Raw genomic sequence first — 19,722 nt, 5'->3', positions numbered from 1 at the left:
GAAAACACACAGAAATGAAAATATCCATATGTAGATGGGCCATCCCTGGAATAGATGCAGCAATGCAGTGTCAGGTTTTCAGTCGTACTAGTAAACACAATTCATGAAGTTATAGTACGTGACATGGAGCAAGGGTGACCCCGCTTGTGAGCTCCTTATAAAACTATGCTAAAGATACATTTATAATTTTTTATCCCATTTATTTGTCATTATACCAATGTATAACAAGATAGAGCTTCTCCTGAGCAGTGCATACATAGAAGCAAGGTTAATAATAAATAAAAAATAAGAATACAAATGAACAAGTTAAAATAAATAGACGTCTTAAACAGAATGCATAATATGTATTGCACAAGATGTTGAAATCAGCATGTCGTTACATTAATAGCGGAGCTGGAGGAAAAATGAGAGTTCTGGGTGGTGATGGCTCTCAGATAAAACTATTGTTGGTCCTTGCTTTTGTTCAACTCTACCGCCTTCCAGATTCCAGGAGCTCAAACAGTTGAAAACCAAGGTGTGTAGTGTCCTGTAACAATGTTACAAGCTCTGCTGAGGCCCTGAGAGGAGTGAATATCTGCCGATCTCCTGTGCTGCTTTGATTGTCCTTTTAAGCTTTGCCCTGTCTGCCTTAGTCCAGCTCCGTACCAGATGGGGACGTAGTATGTCAGTTGGCTCTCCATGGATGAGTGGGAGAAGGTCAGCCGCACTTGTGTGTTTAGGTTGTTTTTCCTGAAAATGCTCAGGAAGTAGAGATGCTGTTAAACCTTCTTGATGACCGTTGAGATGTTCTCTATCCAGGAGAGGTGCTCAGAGATCCCAGGAACCTGAATGTGCGGACTCTCACCACACACTCGCCATTATTGAAGAGTGTAGTCAGTTCAGTTCTGTTCCTCCTGAAGTCCACAATTATCTCCTTTGTGTTCACTGTAAGATTGTTGTCTGAGCACTAGGTTGTGAGCTTCAGGATTTCCTCTCTGTCGGGTGTCTCATCTCCCTTCGAGATCAGCCCAACCACTGTTGTGTCATCAGCGAACTTGACGATGATATTGTTGTAGAGTGTGCTGCATTCAAAGGTGTAGAGACAGTACAGGAGGGCGCTTAGCACACAGCCCTGTGGTGAGCAAGTGCTCAGTGTGCAGGTGGAGGTATGCTGGGAGCCGAGTCTCACAGTCTGCGGTCTGTTTGTCAAAAAGTATTTGATCCAGGAGTATGTGAAGGAGGGAGGCCAGGAATTTCTAATTTTGTCATCAGAATGTCTGATATTATTATGTTAAAGGCTGAGTTGTAATCCACAAACAACATCCTAGTGAAGCTTTGTAGTTGTTCCAAGCAGTTTAACACAGCATGGTGACCTATGGAGCAATCCCCCTATCTATTCGCCTAGTAAGTGAAGTGGCGGGCGGAGGCGGGGGGGTGTGGTGGGTTAGTCTTTGATGTGCTTGGGAACCTGCCTCTCAAAGCACTGCATGATGACAGTTATGAGGGCAACAGTGTGGTAGTCATTGAGGTTTCTTTTCAGGGATGTTAATGATTCTTGAAGATTTCAAGCAACTGAGGCTGACTGCTTGGGCCAGTGAGAGGTTGAAGATCTTGGAGAAGATGCTGGACAGCTGGTGGGCACATGCTCTGAACCCCTTGCTTGGTACTCCATCCGGGCTAGCAGCTTTCCTGGGATTCACAGCTAGGAGCACATGCCTTACATTGTGCTCCTTTACATTAAGTGGTGTGTTACTGGAGTCTGGTGGGGTTGCAGGGAGCCCTGCAGCAGCTGAGTTTTGCTAAGCTGATTCAAAGTAAGCAAAAAAGCTGTTGAGCTCCTCTGCCAAAGACTCGCTTGTAACACAGTGCTTGTGTCTCCTTGTGTCACATCACAGCCTCTGAAGTTTGTGAGGCTGTGTAGACCCTGCCACACCTCCTGAGGTCTGTTGCTGGCAAGATGGGACTCTATTGTCCTCCTGCAGCCCATCTTGTCATTTTAATGCCTTTTGTGAGTTCAGCTTGAACCATGCTGTAAAGATCTGTCACCTGACCTGAACACAGTGTTGCAGGCCCGAAGGAGTGAGTGGACCTGGGTGGTCATCCAGGGTTTCTGGTTTAGAAAATCTTAATGCTTTTCTTCACACACACAGTTTTCTTACAGAACTTGTTATACAGTAGTCCAGTATCGCCGTGTATCTGTCCAGGTCCTGGTGTTCAAATAGGTCCCAGTCAGTGTGTTGGAAGCAGTCTTGAAGTTCACTGAATCCAGACTCTGGCCAGGTTATTACAGTCTTTGTGGTGGGCCTGGATCTGCGTATGAGGGGGATGTATCAAGGAATAAGCAGCAAGGAGATGTGGTCTGACTCAGCAATGGGGACGGGGGGGGTTCTGTAACCCATCCTAATGTTGGTGTGCACAAAGTTTTTTTCACCTCTTGTTGAACATTTAACGGGCTGGGGGAACTTGGGAAGTACTGTACAGTCTTTAGATTGGTGTTGTGAAAGTCCCTGGCTATAATGTGAACGCCTTTGGGGTTCCAAATGACAGGTAGGTGTGTATACAGCTACTAAAAAAATAATAGTTTGGGGGCGGACCACGTCATGGTCTCTCATAACGTAACAAAAGAGCCGTGTACGAAATGTGTCTGTGTGCGTCGGACGGCGTCGGGCTGCTGCGTCGCTTCGCCAGCAAAGGCTGTACTTCAGGCTCGCGGGGGTCTTCCTCCGGGGGGGTCCTAACAGAAAATAATTGAGCAACACTGCCTTACTCTGATGACCTGCACTAAATGGAATCAGACAAAAATATGTGGTCCAGACACGTGGGAAAAGCCTGACTCATATAAATGACCGAAGCCAAACGACACAGTCCTCGTTTCCTCATTTGGGGTAGGTACCGGTAGGTCCGTGAGCCCTGGACCTAACCTGAATGTTGCAGTCGCTTGTGTGATAATGTCATCCTTCACTCCAGACGACTTCAGATGAAACAACCATCCATTTTCTTAGCTAGTTATCCTCACAAGGATAGCGGGAGTGCTGGAGCCTATCCCAGCTGTCAACGGGAAGGAGGCAGGGTACACCCTGAATTGGTTGCCAGCCAACCGCAGGGCACATAGAGACAAACAGCCGCACTCACAATCACACCTAGTGGCAATTTAGAGTGTCCAATTAATGTTGCATGTTTTTGGGATGTGGGAGGAAACCAGAGAAAACCCACGCAGGTACAGGAGAACATACAAACTCCACACAAGGAGGGCTGGAATTGAACCCAGGTCCTCAAAACTGTGAGGCCAACGGTTTACACTTGACCCACTGTGCTCAGCTCAGATGAAACCGTTATGCGATAAATATCAGCTTTCCCAAAAAAGTTAGCACATGAATGTAGCAAGTGGCTCCAATAAAGCAAGTGGAATTGTAATTCTTTCACCTTTCTCTTTCCCAGCTCACTTTTCAGAGGAAAGCCAGTGTCTTATATTATACAAAAAGCCTGATAATTCTGCTCCAAATTCCTCTTCTTGAGAATAGAAAAGGTGGACCTGCAGATGGGGCACTTTGACATTGTAGGGGAAAAAAGTCCTCCGCCCATTCCGTATGGAAGTAGTAGGTGGTTGTCAGGTATGTCAATCAAGTGAAAAAAATTTATCGTGTTGTCTATATTTCTGTCCATTTAAAGCTTTTGGTACTTGGGTCCAGTTTTCTTTTGGCATATTTCTGATATATAGAATTTAAATTCTTTATTCATTATTCACAAAGTCATTATTGCTTCTGGTCTTCAAACTGGTAGCATTTTAAACTGAAGGCTCTGACCAGCCCGATTGTAATTCAATAAATCCTGCTGAATTTGGACTGAATGTTGTGAATACTCGACGTGGGATGCTCCTGGCGACGACTTCAGTGGTCTAAAATTACCATCTGTGCAATCTTAGTACCCAAATTGGAGCCGTATTGTTGGCGTCGATGCTGCTTAGCCTAAGTTAGCCTAGCTTAGACCGCTAACAACAAAGCGTCTCTGTTTTCTAGTATTTGCTGAGGAGGAAAACATCAAACCCCTGGTATCTACACATACTGTTAAACCTGCTTATCGTATACAACGAGGATAGAGAGTACTCATAAGAAGTTGGGGGAGTGGAAACGTCAACTTAAATTTGCTTATCAGCCTAGTATTCCTTAGCTTAGCTTGCTAACAATGAGTCGCATTTGTGATCAATTCATGGATGTTGAAGAAACATTCGAGCGTGAGTAACTTCATAACTCGTAACAACGAGGGCTGTGAGGACTGTAGGAAACTTAACAAGTCTTATCTGAGTACATGTTCCTACCCAAATTGGTCCCGTATCGTTCAGTTGGAGTTGTAGCTGCTCGGCCTAAGTTAGCCTAGCGCACTAACAAGATTACCTACGTAGAGTATACAACAAGGACCAAACATCGAACGTGGACTCAACCTTCAACTACTAGAGTTAGGGCCATTGTGGTTTGAATCCCATCCATCCACGTATCCTTTAAATCGCCATATCCTTTATATTTCACACAGGTTGTATGTGATTTGTGTACCTTTTGTGCTGACTGTTGATTTGATTGCTTCTTCTTTTTGACTATATGCAGCCCGTCGGGCAGCACAATATTGTGCTTCCTGTCGGCCGGTTCCAAGCCCGGATAAATGCCGAGGCTTGCATCACGATGTGGAGTTTTAATTTATCAAAACATTTAAACTTTCCAAATTTTTGCTTTTACAAATTAAAACCCACACAGGAAGTAATTTTGCCATTGAGTACAGCTGGAGCGGTCCGAAGTATTAAAACGTGTTGCCTGTAAGGGGCCCGTCACCCGATTGCTAGCAGAGTGATTAAGTTCACAGGTTATATCATGTTTGACAAGGATTTGATTGTCAGTCAGCCAATCTCCTCATGTGCAGGTGTTCCTCAGAGATCTGGAGTGGGGACGGCAACAGCAACAGAGCCTCCTGAAAAAGCTTCACTTCCGACGGGTAGAGAAAGGCGTCCGTCAGACGCTACAGATGTTGGAGAAAGACATGCCACCTCCATTTGCATGAGCCAACAAGTAAACTGTACAAATTAAAATGGGCTACTTTTCAACATATACAATCCACTTTGGAAGTCACAGCGAGGTGTGGTCCTAATGTGTTATGATGTAGGTGCACGAGCTCTATTTGAGGCTATTTGAGGCTTTGTGTGCGTGTGCTCGACGTATTGGCCACACCTGAATCAAGCGACGAGGTGGATGATAGTCTAACGTCTTTTTTTTTTTTTTTTTTTTTTTGGGAATGCCGTCGCGCGATCAACCAAAATTGCCTCGCGATGGACACATTGAGCACCCCTGGTGTAACTGAATTTCCTTTGGCATGGCTCATTATGTTGATGACTTTCGACGTAAATGCCCTCACAGTACGTGAAGCAGCTCAGAACATATGGTTTTGGCATCACTTCCTAACATGCTCAGTACAGTTAACTTGCATTTCCATTCCAGGTGAATACTGATTATTTAGGAGCAGGCTTGTTTTGTTAACATTTATTAAATAAACACGTAAATCAATGTCTAGGCTACACAAAACAAGCGACGTGTAATGAATACTTTTAAAACATGCTCATGATCATGTAGAATGGTGCATTTGCAATTTTTTGGGTCACCAACATAATTTGGCTTTGTTTGAATGTCTTGATTATTTTAAAGCGACATTTTATGCCTCTTTACTGCCCCTGTTTTTCTGATATGATTGTTATTGCAGAAGATAGATTAACCGACATTTTTCCATGACAGACTATAAGGGTATGTCACCTAATGACACAATATTGTGATGCATGCTTTCTGCTGTGTTTGGGAAAAATTGTCTGTGTCTGTAAAATTTCAATTTCTTTCTTTTAAATCTTATTCCATGAACATTTTTGGCTTATTGTTGTCACAATACGTGTGTGTGTAAGAATGCTCATCTAATGGAGACATTTGAATCTGCTCAACTGGTAATCTTCAATAAAAATTCACTTATTGATTCTACATACACTGCACATCCTGGTGGGATGCACAAGCTTTTGGTCTTGAATGCAGAGTTGCCACAGATTTGAGGTCAAGCCTCTGTGGGCTTAAGTCAATTTAACGGGGCAATCATGTCATGTCCTGTGCTAGATTAATCTATTTCCTCCCACATAGCACAAATTAAGTCCCGAACATTTTATGCATTGCTGGTTGCGTACAGTAAGTAGATCAGTTTGCAGAAACCTTGATTAAATCAGTCCCTTAGAATCAATGCTAACTCGAGCTTGTCCTGAATTATGCCTAGTGAGTGTTTCTTTTTTAGCTGTAGATAGGCACATGCACAGACCTTTTGGGGCGTGTGTGCAATTTAAAGAGAAAAATCCCTGAACAACCATGTTGACCAAACAGAGGCCACAGATCTTGGAGGAAGTCATAAAGTTGCTTCTTATTTTTGTGAACCAGCAGCAGTTAGCTCAGGATAGTGTTGGCAAGGAAGGGAAATGCGCCAAAGCTTGAAATCTGTATACAGATTTAAAAAGAAATGACTCCTGTGTAGTTCCTGAGGGCTTTGAATTTAAAGTTGAGGATGGTTCGAAAATTTCTGCATGAGAAGTGGGATACACTCCGTTGTTCTCAATGGGGAGGCTGCAAGTTCAGACAAGGCCACCGCAGAAAGGTTCAAAGCCGTGTTTGCCCATTTCATCAAGGCCGAGGACTACCTTCCCTAACAAGTTTTCAACTGTGACGAAACGAGTTTTTTCTGGAAGAAAATGCCACGAAGGACCTACATCACGCAGGAGGAAAAGTCGACGCCAGGCCACAAGCCTATGAAGGACAGGTTTACACTTCTTTTATGTGGTAATGCTACCGGTGATTACAAGATCAAGCCGCTGCGAGTGTGCCATTCTGAGAATCCCCATGCATTCAAGCAGCACAACATTGTAAATGTACATTGCCTGTTATGTGGAGGTCCAACTCCCAGGCTTGAAATCGTGACAATGGGCCAAAATCTCGGTTTGGAGATGGACACCAATTATGTTGAGGATCTGCTGCAGGAGCATCCTGCCGGGCTCACAACTGAGGAACTCCTGCACCTTCACGAGGAGCAGAAAAAGACATTGAAGGAGGAGATGTCGTCCGATGAGGCTGAAGGCCGGAAGGATGTCTCAAGTGCTGATATTAAAGCTATCTGCGCTAAATGGAACAACATCCATAATTTTGTAGAACTTCATCACCCGAATAAAGCTAAATGTTGCAGAGCACTGCAAAATTTTAATCTTGTTATGAGCCATTTCAGAAAAGTGCTTAAAAGATGGCAGAAACAAACAGATTTGTTCTTTGTGGAAAAAGAGGCAAGTCACCCCCACTGAAGACATCTGAAACTGTTGTTTTGCATTGCTGTTTTCTTTTGTTCCATCAACCCTACCTCTAGTTGCAAGTTTTTTTTTTTTTTTTACATTACATACTTTCTTTGCAAATGAAAAACAATTTGTACGTTCCCCCCCCCCCCATTATTGCTTGTTTAAAGTTATTCTGCACTTTTGATTTAAAAAAAAATGTTTACAAGGCTGGGTGCTGAGTCGATACAGATACGGCAATGTACTCCCAGCATAAATATATCATACATTAAAAAGCATACATTTTATTTTATTTTATTTCATACTAAAGCATACATTTTGAGCAAAAAATAAATATTTCTTAAATGATTTAATTATATAAAGTATTTAAACTATACATGCATTTCTACCATGCAGTTTATTAGCAAGAAAAGCTTAAAAAAATCGCTTAAAATATATTTTTTTATTCTTGGAACGCATTATTTAATTTTCCATTCATTGTAATGGGAAAATGTGCTTCGGTTTTTGAACATTTTGGTTTTCAACCAGCCTTCTGAAACAGATTGTGTTCGAGAACCGGGGCATCACATGTACTGTAGATCAATGAGGGGAACATTCTCACAACAACTATAGCCCTGTCAGTTGTCAAAAAATTAAAGTTCACTGACACCAAAAACATGAAATTTAGGATGTCATTAACCAAAAAAAAAATCAGCCGGAATGGACTCATTTGTTTGTTCACAGCACGTCAGAATATCGTTGTTTTAACCAAATGGAGAAATTGTTAAGTAGCTTGGTGAAAAAAGGTCCACTGTTGAGCAATCATTAGAAAATGGAAGAAGTTAAAGAGGACGGTCAATCTCAATCGGAGTGGAGCCCCATGCAAAATATCACCTCATGGGGTCACAATGATCCTGGTGAGAAGGGTGAGGAATCAGCCCAGGACTACACGACAGGACTTGGTCAATGACCTGAAAAGAGCTGGGACCTCCGTTTACAAGATGACTCTTGCTAATACACCAAGACATCATGGTTTGAAATCATGCATTGCACGGAAGGTTCCCCTGCTTAAAACAGCACATGTCAAGGCCCGTCTTAAAGCCCAAGTGTCGTCCTTATAAACATATTGTAATGAAAAATACATCAAACATTCACTTCAATGTCTATATGAAAAAATAAATGTGGGCAAAGTTGCAAAAGTGTCATTCTACGATATCCAAGTGGTCGCCATATTGGGTGCAGCCTCCGTCAGTGACGTCACCCGCACATTCGCCAATGAAAACATGCGGTGCACCCTAACTATGGGAGACAAACGCTGCCCTTCTGACACAAGCTCTTTTCGAAAAGGACAACACCACAGAACCGAGTGAAGTTACCGGGGGAATATTACACTATTGTTTCGAGCCTTCGGGGCAATATTACACTATTGTTTTGAGTCATATTCAGATGATATGCAATCACAGCCAAACCCCATCCCCGTCCGATCCACTTTCGCGGCGGAGATGAGCCATCGCGGATCATCGCAGCCGGCCGGTGTGGCTTATGACAGCCGAGCGGTGTTGCTTTAGAGGGGTGTTCATAGACGCCGCAGTACGCGACGAAAGACACAGTCGAGCCGGGGCGCTTTACTGTGCGCATTCTCGGCTGGGTTCTTCAGAGCCGCCCCCGTCCGCAAAGCCCGACGCGCAGCCTTCGCGGAAGTCGTGACCACCGAACGCGGCGCCTCAGTCGGTGTGGTTGGTTTTGGCGCTGTGGTGCTTTTAGGGGATGTTCATAGCCGCCACAGTACTCATTGAACGCCGTGGAGCCGGGGCACATAACTGCGCACACGCGCCTGAGTGAGGCATTCTTGGCTGGGTTCTTCAGATTTGCCGCTGTCCGTGCAGCAGCCCAACGCCGTCCGACGCGCACATCGACATATTTCGTAAGCAGATCTTATGTTATGAGAGACCGATTATGTGGTCCACCCCAAACTAGTATTTATTTATTTTTATTTTTTTAGTAGCTGTTTACACACCTACCTGTCATTCGGAACCCACGAAGCTCTAGTCCTCTGCACCCGTGTAATCAATTTTTCACAATAAACCGGGTCTCTTGCAAACTTATGAAGGGTAATTCCATTCTCCCGAGTGTTCAAGCAATGTCCAGCAATGCAATGAGCCGCCATTTTGGCTAACACGAAGGAACAACGAGCTACCAACCCGGAGGTAAAACTAATGGAAACAAACGAGTCCACTTCGGGGCACCGCTGTCCTTTACGTCACTTCCTGCTTCTTCTCGAAAACAAATGCCTCGACAGGATTTTCATGGCGGGAGTTACAAAAAGCTATATAGGTCAAAATCATGTTTTGTGGTGAAAAAACGCATAGGTCCATGTCGGCTGCCGTTTTTTCATTAATGACATACTAAAAATCATGCATGTCATGACAGTGGCACTTTAAAGGCTGTTTACATTCCACCGGATGCTATCGCTAAAGCTGTGCTCTCTTTATTGCTGAATGTCACCAATGAACACCAGCAGGCCCACCCCAAAGGCGTTTACATTATAGCCAGGGACTTTCACAAGACCAATCTAAAGACTGTACAGTACTTCCCAAGTTCCCCCAGCCCGTTAAATGTTCAACAAGAGGTGAAAAAAACTTTGTGCACACCAACATTAGGATGGGTTACAGAACCCCCCCCGTCCCCATTGCTGAGTCAGACCACATCTCCTTGCTGCTTATTCCTTGATACATCCCCCTCATACGCAGATCCAGGCCCACCACAAAGACTGTAATAACCTGGCCAGAGTCTGGATTCAGTGAACTTCAAGACTGCTTCCAACACACTGACTGGGACCTATTTGAACACCAGGACCTGGACAGATACACGGCGATACTGGACTACTGTATAACAAGTTCTGTAAGAAAACTGTGTGTGTGAAGAAAAGCATTAAGATTTTCTAAACCAGAAACCCTGGATGACCACCCAGGTCCACTCACTCCTTCGGGCCTGCAACACTGTGTTCAGGTCAGGTGACAGATCTTTACAGCATGGTTCAAGCTGAACTCACAAAAGGCATTAAAATGACAAGATGGGCTGCAGGAGGACAATAGAGTCCCATCTTGCCAGCAACAGACCTCAGGAGGTGTGGCAGGGTCTAAACAGCCTCACAAACTTCAGAGGCTGTGATGTGACACTAGGAGACACAAGCACTGTGTTACAAGCGAGTCTTTGGCAGAGGAGCTCAACAGCTTTTTTGCTTACTTTGAATCAGCTTAGCGAAACTCAGCTGCTGCAGGGCTCCCTGCAACCCCACCAGACTCCAGTAACACACCACTTAATGTAAAGGAGCACAATGTAAGGCATGTGCTCCTAGCTGTGAATCCCAGGAAAGCTGCTAGCCTGGATGAAGTACCAAGCAAGGGGTTCAGAGCATGTTCCCACCAGCTGTCCAGCATCTTCTCCAAGATCTTCAACCTCTCACTGGCCCAAGCAGTCAGCCTCAGTTGCTTGAAATCTTCAAGAATCATTAACATGCCTGAAAAGAAACCTCAATGACTACCACACTGTTGCCCTCATAACTGTCATCATGCAGTGCTTTGAGAGGCAGGTTCCCAAGCACATCAAAGACTAACCCCCAGTCCCCACCCCCACCCCCATGGGAGAAAGTTTTGTGGTCAGATGAGACCAAAATTGAACTTTTTGGTCAGAATTCCACTAACCATGTTTGGGGGAAGACGAATGATGAGTTTCATCCCAAGAACACTATCCCTACTGTGAATCATGGGGGTGGTAGCACCATGCTTTGGGGGTGTTTTTCTGCACATGGGCCAGGACAACTGGACTGTATTCAGGGGAGGATGACCGCGGCCATGTATTGTGAGATTTTGGGGACCCGAAGCACAAAGCCAGGAAAACCAAGGTGTGGCTCCATAAGAAGCATATCAAGGTTCTGGCATGGCCTAGCCAGTCTCCAGACTCCAGACCCAATCAAAAGTCTTTGGATGGAGCTGAAACCCTGTTTTTCAGCGACAGCCCAGAAACCTGTCTGATCTAGAGAAGATCTCTGTAGAGGATGGGCCAAAATCCCTCCTGCAGTGTGTACAAACCTGGTGAACAGCTACAGGAAACGTTTGACCTCTGTAATTACAAACAAAGGCTACTGTACCAAATATTATCATTGGTTTTCTCGGGTTTTCAAATACTTATTTGCAGCTGTATCACACAAATAAATCGTTAAAAAAATCATACATTGTGATTTCTGGATTTTCTTTTTAGATTATGTCTCTCACAGAGGACATGCACCTACAATGAAAAATTCAGACCCCTCCATGATTTCCAAGTGGGAGAACTTGAAATATTGCAGAATGTTCAAATATTTATTTTCTTCACTGTAACTAGCCAAATATACTATAGTATCGTCACCATAGTCAAATCCAATGTTCTAAATAGGTGAATGTTATTTCCAGCAAATATTCCGGAAATGTCAAAAAGGCAGTGTGGCAACCGTAAATGTGTACTTGTCCAAAAGCTGCAGTATTGATAAAAAGCTCCGTTGATTGCCATCCTCGTCCTTATAGTGCTCGTGCACGTGATGTCACCATTTTCACGGCGCCATATTGCCGGTCAAAGAGAGCTGCGCGACAGTGTGGGGGACATTGAACCGGAGCAAAATATTCACAATGCCCAAGACTAGTTGTGCTGTTGGTTGTTACAACAGACAAGACATATATTCAAAGATGTCATTCAATACAATACCATCTGAAAAGACCAGAAAAGCTCAATGGATTTCAGCAACTAGATGTGATGGATGGTGCCCAACCAAGTACACACGACTGTGTAGCGATCACTTCATTTCAGGTCGGAATTATTCTTCTCAATCTCAAATTCCCAAGAAGTATTTATAACGCCAAATTGTCTCATTTGAGAAAAATGCGTTTAAAAAAAAAAAAAGAGAATGAAAAAGACAGGGAGTCGTCTCCAACGTACACGGAAGCGTGTTGCGACCACACCTTAAACTTTTTTGAAATATGCATTGTTCTCAAATGAGTCCAATGCGTATTAAAAAAAATGAAAAAAAACCTCGGTCACAGAGAGGTTTACGTAGGTTAACGTGTGGCCGCAACACACTTTCGTGTACGCGGGCTGAAGCCTATCCCAGCGATTGATTTTCTTTTTTTAAATGTGCATTGAACTAATTTGAGAACACTGCATATTTAAAAAAAAAAAAACATCTGTCACGCAGAGGTTTACCGAAGTTTAATGTGTGGCTGCAACATGCTTCGTGTAAGTAGGAGCTGACTCCATCTTTTTTTTTTTCAACACATTGTTCTCCAATGAGCCAACTTGGCATTATAAATACTTATTGGGAAACACTACAGAGGACCCGACTCACTTGTCCCCCCCCCCCCCCATCATAGTTAATGAATGCGAGTTTGTGTAAAACCAGGGGTCATTTATTTAAACATTGGTATTTGTATTGAATACTAGCTGAAAAGATCGATGGATTTTGGCAAAGGTTCACGTGTAGCCGAACACACCTCCGCGTTCACAAGCTGTCTCCCCATTGAGAACAGATCCAGCAACAAAGTAATTGTATGCATCCAGATTTTTCTAAGCGTTCAAACTGTTCCGTGTAATTCTCAACAACTTACTTACTGGATACATGTATAGAGCAAGTTGTCCAAGACAAGCGGAAGCGGGTTGACAGTCCAATTTCTTATCGGCTAAAACATAGACTTCGGCATTAAATGTGGGTCCTCTATGCCATGTGTCTCTCATTTTTCCACGTACCATCATTTATATTATCACCTTCTAAATGTTTTACAGTATGGGACAAAACTTTGGGCGTCGTGCTATAATACATATTTTTGTGCCGTCTCCAACTGACTTAGGATTGAGCAATGCTTTGCTTGACCGACAGTATGGCCAGTCACGGTGACATAGGTGCCCGAGCTCAATAGGAACATTCCAGAAATCCACATCAGACGACGTAATCCCTCTCTCAGAACATGACAAAAGAGCCGCGTCATTATAACTTAAAGCCCCACCGACACGAAGAGCATGATTTTTAGTATGTTTTTAATTTATTTATTTTTTTTAAATGGGAGCCGGAATGGACCAGTCACTCACATTTAAAAAATGTACGGGTGTGGTCAATCATGCTGGCAGATAAAGTTGCGGGTGTGATTAGGGATTGAATCTCAAGACCTTAAAATAACTTACTACATTAATATAACGTAACTGTAAATTAAAAATAAAATAAACAAATAATCACTAAAATAGAAAACAAACATTTCAAACTCAGAAATAATCATTTCCAATTTCAACTGATATTAGTTGAACATGATATAAATCGGGATTTGAAATTTTTCATCAATAAAAATTCTTGATCTAACGAACTTTATCTTAAGAAAAGTTAAATACACTGGCCTATCAAGGAATAAAAACGGTCTATACCCGCAATGTTTTGAAAATACTGAAAGATAACATGATGGCTGTTAGTGGCAACAAGCTAACGATAGATTCTAACAAACATTCCTGTCGGTAATCGTGTTGTATTGTAATCTAGCGTAATTTACGGGGGTATCGATATTGTCAATCCATTAATGAAAGCTCGCAGTAGATGATCTATATATATATATATATATATATATATATATATATAGCTTCCTAAAACATGTAGAGTGGAAAAGTTCTCAACTTCAAGATAACACGTACCACAGGGAAAATTACCCTTATAACTTAGATCAAGTCAAAGTAAATCACACTCTCATACGTATTATAGTTAGTGATCGGGTAGGGGGGTGGCTGCACGCCCACTATGCCATGACTGACGTAAACAGTAGGCCAGCTTGCTAGAACGCGCCTTAATGTGTGTGCGGACGACGTATTGGCCACACCTGAATCAAGCGACGAGGTGGATGATAGTCGAACGTGTTTTTTTTTTTTTCCTTCAGGCACATCGTCACACGATCGACCAAAACCGCCTTGAGATTGACACATTGAGCACCCCTGGTGTAACTTGAATTTCCTTTGACATGGCTCATTATGTTGATGACTTTCAACATAAATGCGCTTGAAGTACATGAAGAAGCTCTGAACATGTGCTTTTGGCATCAATTCCGGACATGCTGAGTATGGTTAACTTGCATTTCCTGTTTCCAGGTGAAGACTGATTGTTTCGGAGCAGCCTTGTTTAATTAACAACGGTCATGAAATTAATGTCAAGACTACACAAAATAAGCGACGTCTTTCAAGATCTATTTTTTCTACCCGTAACAAATTATACACGCGTGATTTTTTTTGTGCTTAACTGTGCAGATTTGAGAGCGCGAAGGCGTGCGGTCGCGCTCGTCAAATGTGAGTGACTCTCACTAAACCAAGCCAACTATGAACTATAAATTTGAAAGGTTGTTAGCAGCTTTGTTTCATTTTTTTTTTTAACCCACAACTATATCCCTGTCTGTTTTTCTTGGTGTAAAACTGAATTATTGCTTTCAGAATATCTTTAGCAATGCATGTTGAAAGCTAAATGATGCTCCTAAACAGTTTTAAGGTTAATGTTATGTTGCGTCCTATATTTTAAATATAGAATTACCTTTTTGTCCACTTTATTGTCAGTGCTTTCATCCTCGATCAGGCTGTACCAAGGTGGGATTTTAACATCAGACAACATCTCATCTTGTACTTTCTACTTTGGCTTCAGACCAGACCTTTTTTAATCAAAAGAGAGAAAATCTCTTCCAGTTTCACCACTTTTTCTTCTATTATTCACATACCCCAACATTCATGAAAGAAACAGCACTTCTTTTTTTCCTTTCCTTAATACACTCCAGTCGTCCTGGTCCATGTTCAGAAAAACACCCCCAAAGCATGAAGCATCATGCTTGCACCCCTTGCTTCACAGTAGGCATTGTGTTCTTGGGATGGAACTCATTGTTCGTCTTCCTCCAAACACGTTAAGTGGAATTATGACCAAAAAATTCCATTTTGGTCTCACCTGACCACAAAACCTTTTCCCATGACTTCTCTGTATCATCCAAATGGCAAACTTAAGACAGGCCTTGACATGTGGTGGTTTAAGCAGGGAAACCTTCCGTGCCAAGCATGATTTCAAACCATGATGTCTTAGTGTATTACCAACTGTCACCTTGGAAACGGTGGTCCCAGCTCTTTTCAGATCATTGACCAAGTCCTGTCGTGTAGTCCTGCCCTGATTCCTCACCTTTCTAAGGATCACTGCGACCCCATGAGGTGATATCTTGCATGGGGCTCCACTTTGATTGAGATTGACAGTCATGTTTAGCTTCTTCCATTTTCTAATGATTGCTCCAACAGTGGGCCTTTTTTCACCGAACTGCTTGGCAATTTCTCCGGAGCCCTTTCCAGCTGTGTGGAGTTATACAATTTTGTCTCTGGTGTCTTTGGACAGCTCTTTGGTCTTGGCCATGTTACAAGTTTGAGTCTTACTAATTGTATGGGGTGGACAGATGTCTTTATGCAGCTAACGACCTCACACAGGTGAATCTGATTCAGATAATACATGGAGTGGCGGTGGACTTTTCAAGGGGGACTAACAGGTCTTTGGGGGTCAGAATTCTAGCTGATAGACAAGTGTTCAAATACTTATTTGCAGCTGTTTCACACAAATATTGTGATTTCTGGATTTTTCTTTAGATTATCTCTCTCACAGTGGACGTGCACCTACAATGAAAATTTCAGACGCCTCCATGATTTTTACGTGGGAGAACTTGCAATATAGCAGGGTGTTCAAATACTTTTTTTCTTCACTGTGTATGGCTTTTTGTAACTCCCGCCATGGAAATCCCCTCGAGGGATTTGTTTTTGGAGAGGAAGCAGGAAATGACGTTGTCAGCAGGAGCGCACTCAGACGGTCTCCTGTATTATTTTTTGCCTGCTGGAAGGCAGCTCTTTGTTTCTTCGTGTGAGCCAAAATGCCAGCTCTTTGTATTGGTCGATATTGTTTGAACACTCGGGAGGATGGATTTACTCTTCATACTTTTCAAAAACACCCGGTTCGTCATAAAAAATGGATTTTACAGGTGTAAAGGACGAGAGTTTCGTGGGCTCCAAATGACAGGTAGGTGTGTATAGAGCTACAAAAAAAAAAAACAATGGTTGGGCGCGGATGTAATCCTCTCAGAACATAACAAAAGATCCGCGTATGTAAGTCAGGGGTGCTAAATGTGTCGATATGCCCTCGGTGCCGCGTCCACCGAGGGCGGCTTCGGCTTGGGTGGCTCATCGCAGCGCCGCCTGGGTGGCTCATACATACTGTCGGGGAGTCTGTTAGTTAGAAGTGATCCACATATCATCTAAATATGGCTCGAAACGAAGGGTAATATTGCCCCAGTCACTTCACTCAATTGCGAGATGTTCTCTTCTTAGAAAAGAGCTTCCGTGTCCCATAGCAGGTGCCACTACGTGTTTTCAATGGCAAATGTCTCGGTGTGACATCTGCTGATGACATTGTAGGCAATATGGCGACCACTTGGATGTCGAATAAGACTTCCGTAACCTTGCGCATGGATGACACGCTCTCCCTCATATTTATTTTTTCGTATAGACATTGAAGTGAATAATGTTGTACGTATTTTTCATTACAATATCTATTTTACAGTGTATATAGGGATGTCAGCGGGGCTTTAATAAAGTACTTAAGTCAAGAATCTCAATGTGTCGATGTGCGCGGGCCGCTGTTCGCGATGGCACGGGACGCTGTTAGTGGTGGCGCGGGATGCTGTTTCCCCCGACGCGGAGGTGGATTGGGTGTGGAGGCGGGCGGCCACGTGCCGTCACACCTGGGACAGGGAGAAGAAAGGCCATCGGTGTGTGGGCTTCCCCTGACGTATTTACTTCGTCCAACATGGGTCCTCCTGGGTACGCTACATACACAAGACTTGTAAAAGGGTTCGGAAATCAAACAATTTTGGGCCAGTCATTTTAAATATTTAATCAGGTTCCTCGTCCTCCTCGTCTGTCTGTTGTTGGTTAGAAGTGATCCGCATATTGTCTGAATATGGCTCGAAACGATATGGTAAAATGGCCCCGCTGATGTGATGTTCTCTTCCTCAAAAAGACCTTGCGTCTCAGAAGGACCTCAGAAAAATCTGAAAATCACTCTTGTTCATCTGCCATTGAATTCACCACCACGTGTTTTCAATGGCGACAGCCCCAGTGTGATCCCAGCACAGGATGTCACAGACAATATGGCCACCACTGGTATATCGAATCATACTTTCGCTACTTTGCGCTTTCATAAAACGCTCCCAGCTCACTTTTTGTGACTCGTATTATCATCCAAGTGATTAATATTTTTGTAGTTTTGATAACAATACCTATTTTAAAATATATATTTTGGTGTTAGTGGCATGTTAAGTGGCAAGGAGACAAGCTTTCCCCAAAATGCTGTTTGTCTGAAATACCCACTTCATTGTGAGTACAACCCACCAAGAATTTGGAAATCTTGTGATGGGTAGCAGAGAAGTTTTTTACGTCGGAAAAAAATGGCCTTTCTGGAAAATCCTTTTGTGTGATACCTACCACCCATGGAAAATTGGTAATAAAACATCTCAAAATGAAATAGTTTCTTCCTAGTCTTTTCTTCATGACTTTTATTCTTAAATTGCTTACCATTCATTTTGTTTTTATTGCATCAAGAAGTGTAGTCCTGAAGTTGCTCAAAATGATAACTTCAGTATATTCTGAATACTTCAACATGTTAACTCTTGTGATTGCCACAAAGTCAGACATGAACCTTTCACAGTGTTACCTCTTTCCCACTAGCTCTGAGCACATAGCTCAGAGTTGTTTTAACCACACTCTGGGTAAATATTTAAACACCATGGTTATTGAGAAAGGAGTCTCCATTTCACCTACTGATAAAGTCCGGTATTTTATTATCCCTCAACTCTGGAGCTGCACACTCGACTGGTTGTCAGTTTGAGCAGAGAGTGGGAGTGCTTACGCACTTTGGGACACTATGAAGTCTATCCCAGGTGAGCTTCTCTTCCTCTTTTACTGTCCATCTTAACGAAGCGCTTTCCATTTTTGCCGTTGTAAACAATCATTTGTTAAAACGTCACTGACAGGCGTGGCTGTGAAATATTTATACATTTGTTCTGTAAATAAGGTCTCAACACTATGAAAAGAGGCATTTTTTGATCCTTGCAGTGTATAGAAAATTGTTTCAAGCGTTTGTTGTGTTACAGTGGTGTAAAAATACTGGTACACTGCCACTGTCTGCTCACTCAAATGGATTCAAAGGCCACAGCACGGCGATTCACCCTTGTTAAACATTGCCAATCTATCTTACTGTTATTGATTGTAAAAGCTTATTTATAATAATGTCTGAAAGAAGCGCCAGACCGTGAGTATTATCATGTGGCTCGTATTATCATGTGGCTCGAACTAGTTTTTATGCTTCAAGTAAGTATAGGGATGAAAATATAGTCCTGTGATTTTTTTTGCCAAGCAATTCAGGAGGTGGAGGATTTCCGTTATGCACAAACTCAGTTTATACAGTAAAAATTATATCAAGTCCAAATAGCTCAAGGCCAGGACCACTCTCTTCAAAAATTAGAAAAACAACCACTTTACAAAAAGAGTGGCCTTATTCAGGGATTATGAATTATTTTGAGATTACTGTCCTTTTGTGTTTCCTGATATACTAGCATGTGGCATGTCATTATCAAATTCTAAGGCCACTGCAGCCCTACCATTTGACCAATTTCTTAAACGGTAATGGTTTATTATTAGTATTTGACTGTCAGTTTTAGATGCTTTCTCCTCTTGGTGACTGCACAATCAGAAAGGTCAATGCTAATGTTTGGCAAAAAAAGGGAGCAAACACTTATTATTGACCAGTAACATGATTGTTATAGTTTACAGTATAATCAAGTAACTAACCCTTCAAGTTAATTGGTTCAGATTAAATCAACTGAATACCAAATGAGTAAGCACCTTTGTATCTGAGAGAAGGCAAACTGAGTCATGTGACATGGCGAGATGTTTACAGTTGCAGTCGTAGTACAGTATCCAATTGTTTTAATATCCGTAACTGTGATTTCAAATAATTGCTTTTTATTGATTTTTTTTAATTTAACATTTCAAGATGGTCCAGATGATACATTTTACTGCTGGTTCTGTGCATCCCACAGGTCCCCAGGATTCAATTGAGCTTCCATGGTGAGTAAATCCCTATGCATTGCCTTTTTGGTGAGAAGAATTGAATTTAGAGTAGAGAGGTCGAAGTGAGGGGAATGCACAAGGTTGAGCCCAAGAGCAGGTTAAGCTTTGGAATAGATGCTTCCTTTTTTGACATTTCTTTCTTTTGGCTGAACCCTATTCGGGGGTTAAACTAAGAATCACTTTGTTCCATCTCTTCCCATCCTCAGCATCTTCTGCTCCAACTCGAG

At 42.6% G+C, this 19,722-nt stretch overlaps 3 protein-coding genes across 13 annotated transcripts in view; 2 read left to right on the top strand and 1 right to left on the bottom strand.

Annotated features, from left to right (window-relative positions):
• nlrx1 (NLR family member X1) overlaps nucleotides 1–7,467 on the top strand; it is a 49,802-nt gene extending 42,335 nt beyond the window's left edge. For 2 of the 5 annotated variants that reach the window (XM_061827596.1, XM_061827595.1), the window contains exon 13: nucleotides 4,888–7,467. In XM_061827596.1, coding sequence (XP_061683580.1) covers nucleotides 4,888–5,025 — 138 coding nt within the window. In that variant the 3' untranslated portion in view covers nucleotides 5,026–7,467. Of the gene's footprint in view, nucleotides 1–3,417; nucleotides 3,591–4,887 lie in introns of all 5 variants that reach the window. The other 3 variants (XR_009796103.1, XM_061827599.1, XM_061827598.1) reach the window with 3 other exon arrangements.
• The window catches only part of nlk2 (nemo-like kinase, type 2), a 209,689-nt gene that overhangs the window by 38,159 nt on the left and 151,808 nt on the right, over nucleotides 1–19,722 (bottom strand). The window lies entirely within an intron of this gene.
• LOC133504892 (Na(+)/H(+) exchange regulatory cofactor NHE-RF3-like) overlaps nucleotides 18,223–19,722 on the top strand; it is a 33,206-nt gene continuing 31,706 nt past the window's right edge. For 3 of the 4 annotated variants that reach the window (XM_061827617.1, XM_061827618.1, XM_061827616.1), the window contains exons 1-2: nucleotides 18,223–18,303; nucleotides 19,465–19,492. In XM_061827617.1, coding sequence (XP_061683601.1) covers nucleotides 18,288–18,303; nucleotides 19,465–19,492 — 44 coding nt within the window. In that variant the 5' untranslated portion in view covers nucleotides 18,223–18,287. Of the gene's footprint in view, nucleotides 18,304–19,464; nucleotides 19,493–19,722 lie in introns of those variants that run through there. The other variant, XM_061827619.1, reaches the window with a different exon arrangement.

Source organism: Syngnathoides biaculeatus, chromosome 8, assembly GCF_019802595.1.
Source record: "Syngnathoides biaculeatus isolate LvHL_M chromosome 8, ASM1980259v1, whole genome shotgun sequence".
In the NCBI taxonomy this organism is placed as follows: domain Eukaryota; kingdom Metazoa; phylum Chordata; class Actinopteri; order Syngnathiformes; family Syngnathidae; genus Syngnathoides; species Syngnathoides biaculeatus.
Note: the sequence above shows the minus strand (reverse complement) of the source record. Positions and strands in the feature narration are given on the sequence as shown.